The following is an 18174-nucleotide window of genomic DNA, read 5'->3' as shown; positions in this document are numbered from 1 at the left end:
GCGGACTTCGCCAACAAGCAGTGTGAATTTTTGACCAGTTGAGCTCTTTCTCTGAATAATTTTAGTAAAACATGTGATTATAACCAAAGACGGGTTTCCAGCAACTTTGATGTTATTTATAACTTTGGATTAACAAAAAAGTTTAAAAAAATTATCCTGAGTTCTCTTGTCTCTTAAAAAATGTTCTTATTAATTTGAGATAAAATTGCGTCATCTAATCGCGTCTTAAAATTAGAAATTTTAATCAAACAATAACTCAGCAGTTTTGGGTACTTACTACTTTTATATAAATAAATTTTATCAAATAATTTAATAAGTGTCTACATCTCATTGGAATTAATTTTTGTAATTTACGTGATCGATTCTGACAACGTTCATAATTTTCAAAAATGTTCGATGCACGAACTGCAGTATAATTTTACATATAATTTGGAATAATTGGAATTGCAAGAACAAACTATATAATAAATTAGGTATTACTTATAAAAGGCTATGGCAGATCTACCTACTTATAAAATGCGTTATTCGTTTAGTCAAAAAACGAAAAGACTAAAGATTTATACTAACCGAATTAAAAAAAAAAACAAACAATATTATTTGACACAGATATACATTAAGTTTTATGGTTTCCTTTCCAAAAAATACGAGTATAGCGTGGTCAAAAACTTCTGTAAAATGTCATAGTAAAACAATATAAAATGAACTAGGTGGTACCTCTCCAGTTCTATGCAAAACCGAAATAGTGATAAACTGTGGATAAAATTTCGACGCAAATGAAACATAATCAATTAATCAATCAGATTGTAGATAAAGCAGTCTTTGTTAGATTTCTTTGAATATACAATTTATAATTCGCCTCAAAATAGTAAACACTCTACACATAAACGGATACGTTGTTAAAATCACATCTCGACATATGAAACAATATTATTGCGATTAATGTAATTTTATAGTAAAACGTCAGCAATTCTATTTTTTATGTACCCCAAAGTTTCAATTATGATTTCCTAATATGTATTGGTTCAAGATATAAAAAATAAAAATATCTTTTTCTAAAGAAAGGTGTTAAATAGTCTTTAAATATGTTTAAGCTTTACAATACAAGTCAACTAAAAGTCATTTCCCTTATCACATAATGAGGCAACGTCGGATTATGCTTCTATTTCCTCTTGCAATCTTTATTTTTCTGTCAAAAACCTGTTGGCGCACAACAAAATGTACCTAGTCGTTGTGCAACCGTATTGTTTCTTTTGAATTGAGAACATTATGTAGCATTTTTCATAATCTTTGTAAATATGAACTTATTTTACGTTTCAAGTATAATTTCTTAAAACCATTTAGACAAGATGAAAACAATAAACTTAAATGGCACAACTTCAAGACAAGGCAAAAGATTTACACATTCGATGATATTCCATCTGATAAATAAAATCAAACAAATTATTTTCCAGAAACATTATGAAAAGTAAAGAAACGTGTGCAACTATAGCATAACCACTCGAGGAGAGACACTGAGTCAAGCCTAATGTTTACAGTAAACTATCGTCGGTATGTTTAAATTACAAAATTTTCGAGCTACTCTGTCTTGCCCTTCTATGGAATCTCTAACCAAAAAAGAAGAAGAAAAAAGATTTTTGTAAAGGATTTCGATGTTTTTCCCACTTGGGTAAGGGGAATCTTCAGAAAATTTCAGACAAGATTTACCTCCACTACCGTTCTTTTCCCTCCCGAACTCTTTTTCTTCTTCTTCTTCTATTATTATCTTTTGTTTCCTGAAGATTTTCTTTACGGAAACATCGAAGTCATTTTTCGTTTTCAAAATTAGCATGGTCTAAACGCAGAAAACGTCTTTCTAATAATATTTTCAATTTGACAGCTATTCAACTTGATTTACCTTTTTAAATATTTAGTTGTGTACTTTTTTTTTGTTATAAACTCCCCAAAAATAACTAAAAAACTCGACGATTGTTCTTTATTTAGTAAAATTTAGTAGAAAATCCAGAATGTGTGATATTTACGGACCGCGAATCTTATAGCGGTGTGTTTTTGCAATAATTTATTAACTAATCCAACTGTTAGTTTAATGAAATATTCCCATTAGTGAAGGCATTATTACAATAATTTGCGAATAATAATCGATAAGAACTTTATTACTGTACTTTAAGGGATTATTTCTTATTAAATTCAACCTTCGAATTTTTTATTTAATATCAATTATGTTGAAATCTAAATAGTGCTATCTACGAATCCAGAACAAATTTATTTATCTGTTATTGATAATAAGCACCTGTTATCTGTTTTGAAATAATTTTCTTCCACAATTCAAATACGACATGGTTTCAGTGTTAAATCATAAAAAATAGTTTTTTATGTTGATTTATTGGCGACGTGAGTCGGTTTACAATAGATAAACTATACTTGGAATACCTATGCAGTTCAGATAAACAATAGGTACTCTCCATCTTAAAAAAAATATTTTTTTAGTTTATGCTTGTTTAAACAGCCATAAAATGATAAGATTAGGCAATTAATTTTACGACGAAAATTCATGTCGGAGGGCATCAAGGCTTAATTATTTTTTGATCCTGGTTTTGACATCTAAATTTAGTGCTTATTGTAATAAGTAGAGAAGATACTGTAGAATCTCAGACGATGTTATCTACTAAAAGCTACCTTGAAACAATTTCGTAAAATTATGGAATTTACTTTTCCGTTAAGTAGAACTGGAGGGGTGGCATGGGAGCATGTGGCATATGCGGGCATGCAGAGGATCGCATAGCGAGAGGGTGAATGTATTAGAGTCTATATCAGACTCTGACCACTGACCACCCTGTCAGTCTCAAACTCAACTCGATCTAAGAACGACTATTAAAATGATCGGAAAGCCGGCGCGAAAACATCCCTTCCGTGACTTTTCAACTAGTTAAAAAACAAGTGAACTAGCATGTACCGCCTCATGTTTTTCTTGCCCATAATGCTGATCACGAGTGCTTTAATCTACTTGACGATTACCTACTTACTCTTATTTATAATATAGTATTGAAGTTTTTTTCACACGTGTTTATTTTATTACTTATCAGAGTTCTTATCGATATCGTACTTAATTATAGCTATCTTAACGTACATATAGTAAATATTTCTTTTAAATATTCAGTTAATCAGAATATCTTCATCAGCATGACATCTTTATTATCACTGACGAATATGCCGCACAGAAACTATTTTGACTTTTTCAACTTTGGGATCGTACCAAATATTAATCATCTGAGTAAGTACCTTTGCTAATTATAAGTGTATTTTTTTATTATTTTTTTTGTGATTATGAGATGTTAGCAATTTATTTAGTGGTAGATTCTGCGTTTGAAAGCTGGTTAATCACCACGAAAATCAAACAATAAATTGTCTGACCAATTATCAACGATTATTGGCTATTTCTAGATCGTTAATTTTTTTTATTGGGGAGCACCAGTCATTTAATAAATTAATAACTTGGCTAATGCTTGCCATTAATTTGGAAAATAATATGTCTCATTCCTCCACTTATTAAATGTAACAACCGTTAAATTATTTGCTACCGAAGGAAATGACAAACACAGATTTTTCGTAATTAGTTTTATTTCGGCTGCGACAGAAGAATTTCCCGCCTCACCAAACAATTTCACAACAATTTGCATCACTTTTTGTTTGATTTAATTATGCTCGATCCCATAATTAATTATACTCGGATAATTATCGTAACACGTAATTAAGACAGTGCTATCCGCATTAACATAATTTAAGCTTTATTTCCAATTTAAATTCAGAAAGTCCAGACTTGATGAAATTAACAGTCGTCTTCGGTAAGTCATGAAACCGAATAAACACAAATAGAGTCGTAGACCAGGATATATGCAAAAGCCTGGCTAAGGGTGAAAAATAATAGCGTGGGGTCAGCCGCCTCGTGGGAGTCGTAAGAAGTAAACTATCCGAGACGCCTTAGATAGACATTTCGGCCGCAAAAGCTCTCCTTATGTCTCCACATTTATAAATAAAACACACACCAATGTATATTTATATCGAACAACCCAATATACATGAAATTTACTTACTTCCAAAGATTGGATTGTTACCGCTAACTTAATTATCGGGAGCAGTTGCAAAGGGCATGCATGTATCAGATAATTGAGTTTTGAATTTTTGAATATTCTGCGGTGGATTGAATGCATTCTACTGATGAACATTTAAATATTTATGATGCGTAGATATATTCATACAGCCCTCACGCGATATTTCATAAAACATTGGATTATTTGCTTCCACATGCAAATACCATAGTCATATCGAATTTTAAAAAAAGATGACACAAGTATAATCCTTCTTGGAATTATCATTATTTGAATATTTTTTTAATCTTATTTGCTTTGCCTTTATCATTGATGAGTAATGTAAATTGGAAACTTTTTCCAGGTGAGCAACGCTCGATAACGCGAATGGATAAGACGCCTTCGACGCCGCCCTCCAACGATGGTAAGCAATGTTGCCCTTCTAATTACCGAATCTCACTAATTAATTGCTGTTTTATTGCCGCAGTCAAGAATAGTATCATTAGTAGCTCTTACCTGAGAATAAAATTGATCACACTTAAGTCGGCTAGACGGCCAAATTAAAAAGTCCGTCCAGTCCATATAATAGCGAAAAATACTCAGCTTCTGTTCTTACTAATGTATAATTTTATATTTTTTACCGGGAACTACTTTGGTTAATGCAGGAACCTAACGAGCTTTTATGAAGATTTCAATTTTAATGACTATCACTTTGTCCTTTCCCACCCTCATTAAAATATTTTTATTGTTCTTCGAAGGCCACACGCATGCAGGCGTCAACTCTTTACCTAGTCTTATTGAATAGGGAAAGGCATTTGTCGCAATAAAACCGACCCTAAGGAAATATTATGCGTATAAAAAACCCTAAGTAGTGTTTAACCCTTTTTAATAAAGAAGATGGCCACGTGCTGGGGGTTATGCGACACGTGCCACGGCTTGTTGAATTATAAAAGATCCCTCCGTGCCTCCGTCCAAATTAAATGCCTGTTGACGTTTCAATAAATAAATTTTTCGAAAAAAATCAAAATGCCATATGGCAACGCGATAATCGATTCCCGGACATTTCATGGATTAACGGTCTGCTCTTTATTCCTTCACTACACTTTTACACCCTTTTCCCGGTTAAAATGCACCCTCGCCGCCCTTAAATGTTGTTTGATCGAATAGTGTTGAAACACGATCCGTTATGATTGATTGATGATCAGAAAGCTCCAGCGTGTCTTTCATCTCTAAGCTCCTCTAACTGGTCCAATTACTTTTTAATGTGTGATTTTCTCTGTATTATCACACTTATATAACTCCCAATTAATTACGAGCTTTTCTCGCACCGTCGACGATTCGGTTCGCTCGAAAGCTCTAGTCAAATCCTGCCACTATCACGCCAAGCTTTCACATAATGTGGCAGTATACTTTTATTGTGCTCTCTGTTTTGTTATTCAAAGAGTTTTACGAATGCGATCTGAATATATTTTCAGATTTTTATACTGTCCATTCAGATTCGGGCTTTTTTCAGGTGTCGTGCGAAATTTCCTTACTAAATTATTACCGAACTCGTCCGTTCCGCACATATATTCAAATCACGTATCTTCAACTTAAAATCAAACCCTATTTTACATAGCCAGTGACGCAAAAATTCTTCATCCGCACTATTTAAATGCTACTAGGGAGGCCGACCAAGCCTATCTGAATATGCCTATTTTATATTCGATTCATGTACTCAACTTCGATTCTATAAAAACTGAAAAACGCCGAACAGGACCGAGGAAGCGCTAAAATTACTAGAGCAAGTATGACGCAAGTACCTTCGTAAACTTTGTACATCTCTCATAAAAACGGACTAAGCTTTGAGCGCTGATAATAATTACTACGAAACAATTTATTTATATAAACGAACAGGAATAATTTTAAGTGAAATGACACATTTATCTTATAAATAATACGAGTATAACTAATACTTAATATTATCTGATCATCCGATACGAAGATTGACGTCCATAATTTACAAATTCCGACATGGACAATGGACGTAATACTATATTGTATTTAAATAAGTAAAGTAAAATTATACTTAATGTAATTACAATTTAGATTTGACGTGCAAAATTCAAAACCTTTTGTCTTTAGATGCGCTCATAATTTTTACCATGGTCCACCAATTGTAGCGTAATTATATATTCATGATAGACTACACACATTTTGTATGTATAACTTACATATTTTAAAATAGTTATTTTCCATTCCTTTCAAAAATTTTCATTTCGATTTTTATAACAAATTGATGTTACCAAACAAATTTTCTTTTTCAATTTCTGATATATTTTTTCAAAAAGTATACATTTCAAAATGGAAGATTTTTTTAGTCCAAAAATATTCACGTGGATCAATCCATTTATTCCTTAACTGCTATAGGACAATATTGAGAAAATAGGAAAAATAGAAAACAGTTTGAATCGCTTTAATCCTTGTTACGTTCCTTCAATAAAATAATTTTTGTCTTAAAAATTATTAAATTATGATCACTATTTTCAATAGATGTCACGTAGTTATTAGTGTCAATCAGATTATCATTATAACAATACGAAATTTTTATTATTCACTTAATCTAATTTATTAAGTTATTGGATTATAGTATTTTTTACAGATAATAATGAAATAAGATACGCTTATTTTGACGGGTTATTATGCTTGTGAACAACGTATTTTCTTTTTGATGAATTTATCTCAGAATAGTATTTAAAATGTTGAATATCACATTTAAACAAATTAATTATTAATTAAAATGAGGGAATAATATTTGACTTGACAAATCCTAACAGTAAGTGATCCTTCTTTATAAAGAAATCACTAGGAAATGACCAATGAATCTGGCACTAGACGTAGATCAAGTGATTAAGACATAGTACACGCTTCAACAGAACCAATAAAGCTACTATATTCTTTATCAAGAAGTTATGAACATTAAAAAAATAGTTGAACTTAAAAGACTTGCTGTTAATTTTTATTGGTCAATTTTCCATTGTACTTGAGATAATCACACTTAGAGATAAGATTTAAAATTCTAACAATTACTAATTAATCTTATTAATTTATTGTAGCAATCTTTTTATATTCAACAATACTAAAAGTATTACAAATATTTCAAGATAAAACTTAAGTGACTCACTTAAGATTCGTGTATATCAAAAAAATAAAATTCTTCAGCTGACGACTATAAAACATTTTGTTCACATCCTTCCGCCAGCTCAAAAACCACCATAAAACTTCTAATTACCTGCGACAAAAATTATCAAGCGGCTGCAGTCATGTCTCATGTATATTGGAGTAATTCGTGCAGAACACGTGATTAAAAAGTTAGTTGCAGTTATCCGCACGTCGAGCGGTTTAAAAAAAATTAATCCGTTCTAAAATGGCGCACGCCGGCTTAAAGGGTGATGTTTAAAAGGGTTCATTGTGAATTTTGATTGGGTGACGTGGTGGTAACAAAGCGGTCACATTTTAACATATCAGGGGTTGCTTGCGTTAACAACAATGTCAGACCCGAGGGACGCCTCATCAATCTTGAGGTGACGTAGCAATATTTTGATGCCCTACAACCCTTAACACGCGTTAACACTGCATGGCATTAACATAGTTTTCCTCAAATCTTACTTCGTTGCTTTGTAAATAGAAGTTTACGTTCAAATAATGCTTGCTGTGGGTAGCGAAGGAAGATTTTCATTACATACGAAACGAAAAAAGTAAATTCTCGTATAAATTGACTTTATTTGTAAGAGAACAAGTTTTAGACGAGAATACGTATTGTTATCTGAGATATTTTACCGTTTCAACACATGATAATGTACTATATTTTTGTCTGTGGAGTCATTTACTACAGATATTTTAACCATACCATTCGCAAGCTCTGCGGAGATAAAACCTGGAAAGCAAAATTGATATTTATTTTACAAAATGCACAAAAAACAAAACAATGGATTTCTAAACGTGAATTTAATAAAAACACGATATACAGTAAGAGAAAAGTTGGTTTTTAATGTGTGATACTTAGTTTACACTCTTTTTCGTGTCAAATTATCGCTCCAAAAAATATTAAATGGGAACGTAATTTTGGTTTGGTATAAAGAATAAAATGAAATAGTTCAAGAGGATGAGTAAAGCCAATTTTCTCGTCATTGTAAGCAAAAATTTTACTCGTCATATTATTTCAGCTATACATACATATATCACATAATTTAAAATTTGAACTCTATATATAAATTATACTTATGATAAAAAAATCTGATTAAAGCACGCTACGTGTAAGTATATTTGTATGGTTTCTTAGTATCTACAATTTTTTAATCATGTATTATTTAGATAGGTAAAATTTAGATGATATTAACGATATTTATAATGTATATATAGGTATTTGTAATCTTAAGTTACAGATAAAAAAATCAAGTTATGGAAAAAATAAATATTTGTAAGATATGTAACATGTATAAGAGGTCAAGTCAAGTTCAAAATAAAGTTAATATTTTTAAACGGACTGTACCCACATTGTGTCTCGCTTTTGATGCTGACATATGTGACATATGTATAGAAAGCAACCCAACATTAACGTTAAAAGTATTTTGCGTAAGGTCAATGAGAAAATTCAAAAATCACTTTGTAATGTATGCTAGAAGCTTTATTTACCACCAGTTGCCATGGCTGTTACTGCGCCGTCCAAATGACGTCAGTGAAAAATGCACTACCGTAAGACAACAAAAATAAATTTCGAAAGCTTAATAAATATTTTTGATTTAAATAATAGTTTTTAGATTAGATTATTTCACCTCCAAATTGGCAGGACTTACACTTCCTATATGAAAGTAGAAAAATATTCATTATTTCTTGTTACACTGAAAGTACTTTCTTTAAAAATGAGCTTTGCAATAATTAAAAGGATAATTAGCGAAATCGCTTTCAACTAAAAATATGTTTCTAGCATCTGTATAGTAAGTACCTACATGCATTAGGAAGAATATATTTTATTCTTTTTTTTACATAACGAAGGATGAATTGTGAAAAGATTGCACAAATATAGTCATTTTTGGGACATACATTTAACTGTTATGACATACATCTTCTAAGCAATTAGTGTCACATTTGTTTTCACAGTACATAATCGGTACCCAATTTTAAGTTTAATTTATTAAATAAATGATACAACCTCATCAGCATAAACGAAATGTTTCTACATCACAAAAATGTACGTTATGTTTGAAAATTTGACTTTAAACATTTTTTTTCTTCTTCAAATAGTAATATGTTACGAAAGACATCTACGAATATATTTCTGAACAGATCAAAAACCGTTATTTTCCGGTATTTTTTTTATAGAAAACACCTAAAATAAAAGACCACTTGTAATCTCTTGAGGGCAGCCTGTTTTTCTGTTTCTTCAAAAACATTTTGATAATTATTTTGAATCTTTTAATTTAAAAGAAGAAAACCTCGTTCATATTTTAACAAAACGTAAGAAGAATTTTGCGCCAAACAATTGTAGTATTGACTACTTCATATTCTTCTATTGTAGTTCTGCATTACTAAATATTTATATTATTATAACGTTAAGGCTGTTACTACGATGGTGCGGACAAGAAACAATGAGTATTTCGGTTCAAGAATCAATGCTAAAATGGGGTCTCTCAGCGACTGTGTAAAAAATTTATTGATTTTCTATACTATAATATTTCATAAGTTTGTAATATGTACTGTTGAAAGAGAAAGGATCAAAGAAAGTTTATATGAGAGAAAAAAAAATTAAAGTAAAAATTTAGTATTAGTTTTAGATCAAAATTTTTACCAATGCTTGATCGTTATTTGAAAAAATACGAATATACATAAAGTTTGGTCCTTCCTCTTTTAAAAGATTGTAACATTCTCAAGAAGCAATGTGTTATAAAATAGCAACTAGTTTTTTTCCATAAGTACTACAAGCCATTATTTGACCATGGATTCTCATGGAAAAAAGCAATAAATCTCACAGTATGTTTTGAACATTTTCGGTAAATTTTCCATTATACAATTTCATAAGTTTACACATATTCTTTTATTTATGAAATCAAAAAACAAGCCTTTTGTCAGTAACCAATAATTTAGTAAGTTGACCAAATCTGACAAATTTATGTTAAAAAAACAGTGCGATGATTTTTCCAAAACTTGTTCGCATACCTACGTCATTTTTATAGCGAAGCGTCTAGGCGAGGAAATCCGCCTAATCTAAATCAAAATTGTAGACCACAAACGTAATATTCTCACCCTTGGTATATAAATACCCATTCATTTGATAAAACAGTCTGCAGGGCTTTTTTTCGTTTTACCGTTCGTCCGTTCAGTTTGAAGCTATTTTTACGGTCGATGAATCCGAGTGAAGTGACCGCTGCATCCCTAAATATCAAAATTCAGTTGGTGTGAAATTTCTTATAGCTAGGCGGTGCGGAGTGCCCCACACGCTTATCGAAGCGTTATTTACCTTATCATGGTGTATGCAGGACTTAACAGCAACGTCCTGATGTATTGGAAAATTGCTTCACATGAAGCTTTCGGAGCGTTATCGCCGATTATCGCTACTGCCTACACGCGAGTTTTTATTTACGTTTCGTAACAATGCAACACATTTTACGTTCAAATATTAAAATTAATCGTAAAAAAATTTGCATCAATGTTATCAGCGCGGGTAATAACTGAAAATATCGTTTGTAAATTGGCTATTCAAATGCACACACATGCCTAATTAGTGCGATGGTTTTAGACGGTGACGTTAACGGCGATCTCAGCGGAGACGACCAAAGCATCGCCAGCGAACGGCAAGGTGAGCAGAATGACGAAAACTCCATGGACTCGGACAGGGGTGGCGCCCTCAACTTGGTAAGTCTTCAGTAACATATTTTTCCTAATTTGACTTTGGTGGGTACTTTTCGCGTCACTGGTGACTGTATCGTGTAAATACAAAATTCTAATAGTGTAATTTTGACAAATTCGTCAGTCTTACGTCTGTCTAGTGATCCTTTTTTTAAACTGCAGGACTAATTAATATGAAATTTTAGCTGTCGTTTCTCCCTATCCAAAATTTAATGACGTCGTCTCAAAATTTTGCTAAATAATGTCGTTTCAAATTTATATTGTGACATGCTTCGTTATTACGTACCCACATTTTTGACTTTGCGCGTACGAGTTATCATAAAAAAATAAAATCTGAAAAATGAAATCTTACAATTTTGGCATTTTGGTAGAATACCGAGCTTTATCCAGTGGTTACAAATATTGACTCAAATGTATGTATTTATTTCCTTTAGAAATTGATGACGTCATCTCAAAAATTTATTAAATAAATGTTTGTTAAAATTTTGTTTATGTTTTAATATTTTATTTTTATTTTTTGGAATTAATTACACAGAATGGCTAAAAAATCATGAATACAGCAATTTCTTAGTGTTATTATTAGTCGGTGTTTATTACATTGTTCGTACTAAAATTTATACAGCTATCCCCACAAATAAATGATCTTACACAAAATTTTAATGCTATGTAATATTTCACTTTAAGCATTTAGCATGGTGTGATTTGATAATCCACCCAAAATATAGTCCCAACAAAATTAAATTTCTAAAATTAATCAAGCTTTTAATAAAATCCTAATACATAATTAACAGTAATTTATTTGGTGATTAATTTTAACAAAATCATATTTATTTCTAGTGTCCAAAAAATAATGCCTCATGCCTCATTTCCACTGCGTAAATTTCTCTAGAAATGTGTAAAATATCATTTTATTTAACTATGGCTTAGTAATCCACATATATTTCAAGCTTTACCTACGTAAACATATAAGTTCTACAAACATTCAGAACTGTACAATAAAATTTTACAATTTATCTTAGAAAGTACCTACCCAACGAATTCCTCTGAAACCTTGGTAACTTAGTAGGTCATACGAATAAACTTTAGTAAATACTTTCCTTTAATTTAAAAAAGCCAGAGATATATAAGGTAGGGCAAGTAGAATACCTCAAAAACCATTTATTGGAATTATCTTAAATTTTGTGTACACTGTCCAGAGTAAGATCTGTTAAATGCCTTTTTTTCCTTCTTTTCTTGGCTATTTTTTAAGATTCAGACTAAAAATATTCTTTAACAACACTGTGGGTATATTTCAGTGCCTACAGTTTGATTTTTTTTTTGTTCAGTCAAAAAAATCTGTCATAATGATTATTAACTAAAAACCAGCTAAGTTATAAGCAATCTAATAGGTGTTACTATATGGCAAATTCATTTTGCGCTAGCTCCTAGCTCCCCGTCAATCTGAAATTGGGCCCCAAAGCCGATAAAAGTGTTTATGAGTAAACAATTAATGTGACAAAATAAATAATTAAAATCAAACAATCGACATTAAAACAGAGAACAGTTTTTATTTTAAAACGGATGCTAACGGAACAGTAATGAAGTTGAATAAATATAAGTATTCTGGGGACGTCAAATTTTAGAAATGAATAACGTTTTGATTAGTGGTGTATACAACAAAATTAATTTAAGCTTCATGTTAATGTATATATGTTCTAGCGAAAGATGTTCTGAAAAAATGAATCTTTTTAATGAATTAGGCTATACTGTTTAAACTGTTTATATATTTTCTTTCGAATTTATTAATGGCTCCGTTGTGATGTAAATGAAAGAAAACAAAATATCCAAAACCGAGTATTTTATATCATTTATCATACATATCACAGATTTCTGTACATATGTTAACTACATATTGTTACATCACCAGTAATAATACTGCAAAAACGACAGCAGTACGCAGGATTAGATGGAGATTTTGCGAAGTCAACATAAACTGCCCCTTACAAACCAATAACATCGAAATATTAAAGTTTTCTTTAAATATTGACTCGGAACGAACTACACTTATAATTGACGATTTTTCCCCTGGGTTGTTTAGTAAACTGTTCTTTTTGAAAACATTTGTTCTCAACATATAAATCTGAAGTCGGCCGGTCCCAGACGAATAACACCCTTCAAAAAGTTAAATGTTTAAACTCTTCAGGGACGTTCTCCCCTACAATCGAATTTGATTCCATTTGTGTTTTTAAGCATTCACAACTCAATAATGATGGCAGTGGTTCATTCTGAAGGCAAGAAATGCATAGTTTCTGAATGCATCAACTTACGTCTCATTAAAATGCACAACGATGGCACAACCTCTAATTTTTCGCTGTATTTATTTGGGATGAATGTAATTAGCTGTTAAATTACCCGTAATAATTGCCTCAAGCTTACGACCATTTTCAGTGATGTACTACCTGAACTGAAATTCGCGCAGCAATAATTTTGCCTTTAATGTCTTCATTCTCCAAAATGTTCGTGTTGACAGGTGGTTTTGTGCCCGTGGTTTGGGAGTAATAACAATTAATAAATTAAATTATCGAATTGCAATTATACACAAAGAAAAAGTAGAAACTAATTTTTTAATTGATAAAATTTTGCTTAATGAAAGATTAATAATTTTTTATTATTAATGAACATATACTTACATGTAGAAATATTGTTCTGATATTATTTCTTGAAGAGAGCTTACGATTTAACTTGAGTTCATTAAAAAAAAACTCCCTTGCTGAAAATAATGATGTATGTATTTACTAACGGAAAATTCCAAAGTCACAAAATTTACATACTTAAAATTTAGAATTTATATAACAATAATAATTTGTAGCCTAAAAAGAAATATTTAAAAAGTATGAAAATACAAAATAAAAACTCTAAAAATTGTCTGCAAAATAAATAAAAATCGAGGTTTTACTTGTACAACTAAAGCACCGCTGCGAAATGTATCGTTAATAAAAATGTATTGCTTGAGTATTTCCTAAGTAAACTTCATAATAGGCTAATCAATCAATTAAACAAATATTTCAAAATTAGATAGCATTTGTTAAGATAAATAATTTACTTTTTCACTAAGTTTTCTGGAAATGTTTATGTCTAAAATGTTAAAATGGTTCGAAAATGTCACACAGATAGCCTGCAAATGGTTTTTTTTTTTAAATCAACTGCGTCTAACAACGTACATAGAAAAACAAAAAAGGGTAATCCGTAAATTTGTTTTCTTTTAATGTGTCCAACTTTATATGAAAAACCTTACTTTTTATGGTGGAATTTATCACCGATAATAAGAAACCTTTGGAACATACAAATTATGTATATTAAAGTAATCAGAGATCTCAAACAGATTTCCACGAATACTTAAATCGTCATCTGCTAATAATTTCATTAAAGCCACGAGAACAAACATTTCATATATGCGAAAAAAATTACAAAACCCACACTTTAATAATTAACAAATTCGTTTTCTTTCAGGTAACTAGTGAAGCTGAGCAACCTAGGTTATCATCACCTAACTCTCAAGTAACGAGTTCGAGTCCTGGCGTAGGGGCCGCTCTAGCCGCCCTAGGTGGTCTAGGGGGCCTCTTCGGAAACCACCTCCAGATGCTAGGAAGTCTCCAAGCTTTCCAAAATCCGCAAAATCTCCAACAGTTGCAGCAGTTGGCGATGTTACAACAGGCGAGCGGAAACCCGCAGGCGCAATTCTTTCTACAAAATCAGGTTGGTATTTTTCCCGTTTCCTAATAACACTACGATAAATATAAAATTAAATTTCGTCATGTACATTGAATATTGAAATACACCTTTCATTGCGAAACAGTTCTGATAACAGTTGCGAAATTTAAGATAAATTAATTTCGATGTATTATAATTTTGAAGGGATTTCTACAAGGATTCCCTAGGTCTGGTCTATCTTCAAGACCGCCACATTCGATGCAGGTGTGTGAATGTCGCCTGTTCTTGTCATGTATGCCTCTCATTACAAGCATGCACATTATTTCCCTTTTTTAACACGTTTATATAATTTTATTCGTAACGACGTGCAATTACGCAACCAGATTTCGTTTTCTAATGTGTTGTTTGCATGATTCCACTAGAATGATTTATGGATTTCATCACACGTGTTTTTATCTCGACGTTTCTTCTCAGGTGCAACAAATAGCTCAGGCAGCCCAACAACTCCAGCAGCTCCAAAAAGCGCAACAACAAAATTCCAGTCAACACAACACGAGTATCCCTTCCAATACGCAATTACCCCAAACGCAGACCACCCCACCGAACAACTCGCACATACCGGCCAGTTTACTCACCCCCAGCACGCCCAGTTCGGGCGGTCTAACCCCTCAGCATCTAAAAACGCCCTCCAGACTGCTAGAGCCGTCGCCCGAAGAAACGACGGACCTAGAAGAGCTCGAGCAATTTGCCAAAACATTCAAACAAAGAAGGATTAAATTAGGTAAGTCCGGAAGTGAATCGAGGTTTCAAATTTCTACTTCAAACTTATTCAAGGGTTTACTCAAGGCGACGTCGGCCTGGCGATGGGTAAACTTTACGGGAACGACTTCTCCCAAACGACGATATCGAGGTTCGAAGCTTTAAACTTGAGTTTTAAGAACATGTGCAAACTGAAACCGCTCTTGCAAAAGTGGCTGGAAGACGCCGACAGCACCCTCACCAATCCGGGGGCTCTCAGCAATCCCATGACCACGCCAGAGACCATCGGCAGGCGCCGGAAGAAGAGGACGTCCATAGAGACCAGCGTTCGAGTGGCTCTCGAAAAAGCGTTTCTTCAGAACCCCAAGCCAACGTCCGAAGAAATTTCCCTATTAGCGGATGGACTTTGCATGGAGAAAGAGGTAGTGCGGGTGTGGTTTTGCAATAGGCGGCAAAAGGAGAAGAGGATAAATCCTCCGACGGCCGCGTTGGGTTCTCCGTGCTCTGCCGGGAACCCGAACGGAGCCATGTTTGCCATAGCGAACTCGTTGGCGAACAGTCCCTTGTCGCTGGTGACGACCAGCGCCCATAATAACTTCAATCCAAATGTGATGGTGAAGCAGGAATGACCCCACGTCAATTTCTTCGCTGATCACTACATGGAATAGCTGATCGACGTGTTGTGCAATTGTGTAGTATCCTCTGTTAGGACCAACATAACTTTGTGTCGTGAAACAGACTTTGCCAAAGACGAAACAAGGAACATTCCCACTTGAAGATATCCTGTTTTTATACTGAAACTTCGTAAAGGCATCTCTCGTCAGTATTCTCGATATTCAATTATGTGTCATTGGATCTCGGTAAAAGTCATAATCATGCATGTCACACATATTTAAATATTTTGACCGTAGTGTTTACTTATTTATTGTATTAACTAATTAGTTTGAAGCACCTTTGTCGTCATCACATTACTAACAGTCTTCCAGTTGGATAACGAGTTCCTATAGGTAGGTTAGTCGAGTAAACACCACGAAAATTAAACGTCTTTCGACTGTTCAATATTAATTTATGCCAAAAATACTTATATCTATAATTAGAAATAGGTAGTTATCGTCTCCGTTTTATACAGTTTTATTTTTAATGTATAAATTGTTTATTGCTTTCGCTTATAATATCACTGTACATACAAGATCATATATTTTTCCACTCATTCAGGTCTAAGGCAAATCAAGAACCTGCTCGGCTCTTTTTCTGTTGAAAAACTGGGATGATTGGAGAAAACGTATAGTAACAATATAACTGTTAAAGCCTGACGGTTGACACTCATTGTTAAGCAGGGTCTCATAATTATATATTTGAATGGATGTCACCCGCCGGTTGTGTACAATTGTTGTAGATAGATATATGTTATACGGTAAATATACAAGTATTCTAGAATTTAGCTCTTTGTTTAGTAATTAGTGTATATGAATTTTATTAATCTACTCTTTATGTATGTCAATGTATATAATCGAATTTAGTGGTTCTTTTTTTATGTGAGGACCAATCTAGAAATGTTGAAAAGTTCCTACAATTGAAATTAAGCGATTGTTGATATTATTGATATATTGTTTGTACGCGTTATAATATCATCAACGATATAATTATTGTTTCTAACAATTTTTATTTTTTATTTTCTACGATCATTAGACTGACATACCCATATTTTGTTTTTAGACCTGACATCGTCAAACATTTTTATGAATAGGGTCCTTCCCCTTTTCATTTTGTATTATAATTTTTGCACACATATATTTACTTTTTAAGTTCTAACTTTTGGAACATGTTATTTACCAAATCTCAGGTGAACGCTTTACTATACTTAACATGTTCTAAAATGTGTTAGTTTTCATACAAGCAAAAATATTTACTTGTATAAAAATTAATTAATTTTATCGTATTTTTTCCTTGGTCGTACTTGTGGAAACCTAAATGTATAGTGGAAAGAAAAAAGAAAAATGTCCACAGACTTAGTTTTTTATATACTTATTGCACATATCGTACAAGAAGGTAGTTTTAATGTACAGTCATTTTACGCCTGTGGACATTTTCGAACAATCTTCGTCATATCAATGTGTAAATTTTAGCATTTATTCCCAGAAATTTAAACAAAATGTTATGAATTGTAAAAATAACTTACGATCTACAGTATCGGATGATTAAATGGCATTCCGTTTGAATACTTATAACATTCCATAGGCTTAGATCCAGTAGGTATATGTGTGTAGCATAAATGTCTTATAGAATTTGCAACCAGTATGAAAGACAACGGAAAATGCACGAAATTGCGGTTGCATTAAATTGAATTTATATTACAATGGACATTGTATGTTCTGGACATAAATTCAATTTTTAAAATTTGTAATAACCTAGTGAAACAATATCGAAAGTGTATAAGACCCTATTCTGACGTGTAATATACTATGGTGGTCTAGGCAATAACATGTACATTATTTTCATTAAAGAAAAGGATTCGTAATTTTTGTTTTCTTGCAAATTATTTACCTGACTGCTTTTTTTCTGCAAATAAAAAAATAGTAAACAAGTAAAAAACCAGCTTTTGCAAAATGTTGAAAATGCTCGGAACTGCAATGTCACATGAGTATTTTCAATTTCCCAACAAATAAACATTATGGAGTACAGAACCATATTGTGTTCAAAATAGAAAATTTCCCTAATATTAAGAGGACAGAGTGTTGTTGGTGAATTATCCACACAG

At 32.2% G+C, this 18174-nt stretch overlaps 1 protein-coding gene across 1 annotated transcript in view; it reads left to right on the top strand.

Moving 5' to 3' along the window:
- Positions 1–17934, top strand: part of LOC135130644 (POU domain protein 2-like) — a 91302-nt gene extending 73368 nt beyond the window's left edge. Inside the window, exons 4-8 of the mRNA XM_064058073.1 lie at positions 4447–4506; positions 10858–10973; positions 14457–14702; positions 15132–15438; positions 15492–17934. Coding sequence (XP_063914143.1) covers positions 4447–4506; positions 10858–10973; positions 14457–14702; positions 15132–15438; positions 15492–16045 — 1283 coding nt within the window. The 3' untranslated portion in view covers positions 16046–17934. The remainder of the gene's footprint in view (positions 1–4446; positions 4507–10857; positions 10974–14456; positions 14703–15131; positions 15439–15491) is intronic.
- The last annotated feature ends 240 nt before the right edge of the window (positions 17935–18174 follow it).

Source organism: Zophobas morio, unplaced genomic scaffold (assembly GCF_036711695.1).
Source record: "Zophobas morio isolate AGI-343-1 ecotype UQ-CSIRO unplaced genomic scaffold, CSIRO_AGI_Zmor_V1 ptg000002l, whole genome shotgun sequence".
In the NCBI taxonomy this organism is placed as follows: Eukaryota; Metazoa; Arthropoda; class Insecta; order Coleoptera; family Tenebrionidae; genus Zophobas; species Zophobas morio.
This window is presented reverse-complemented; position numbering and strand designations above follow the sequence as displayed.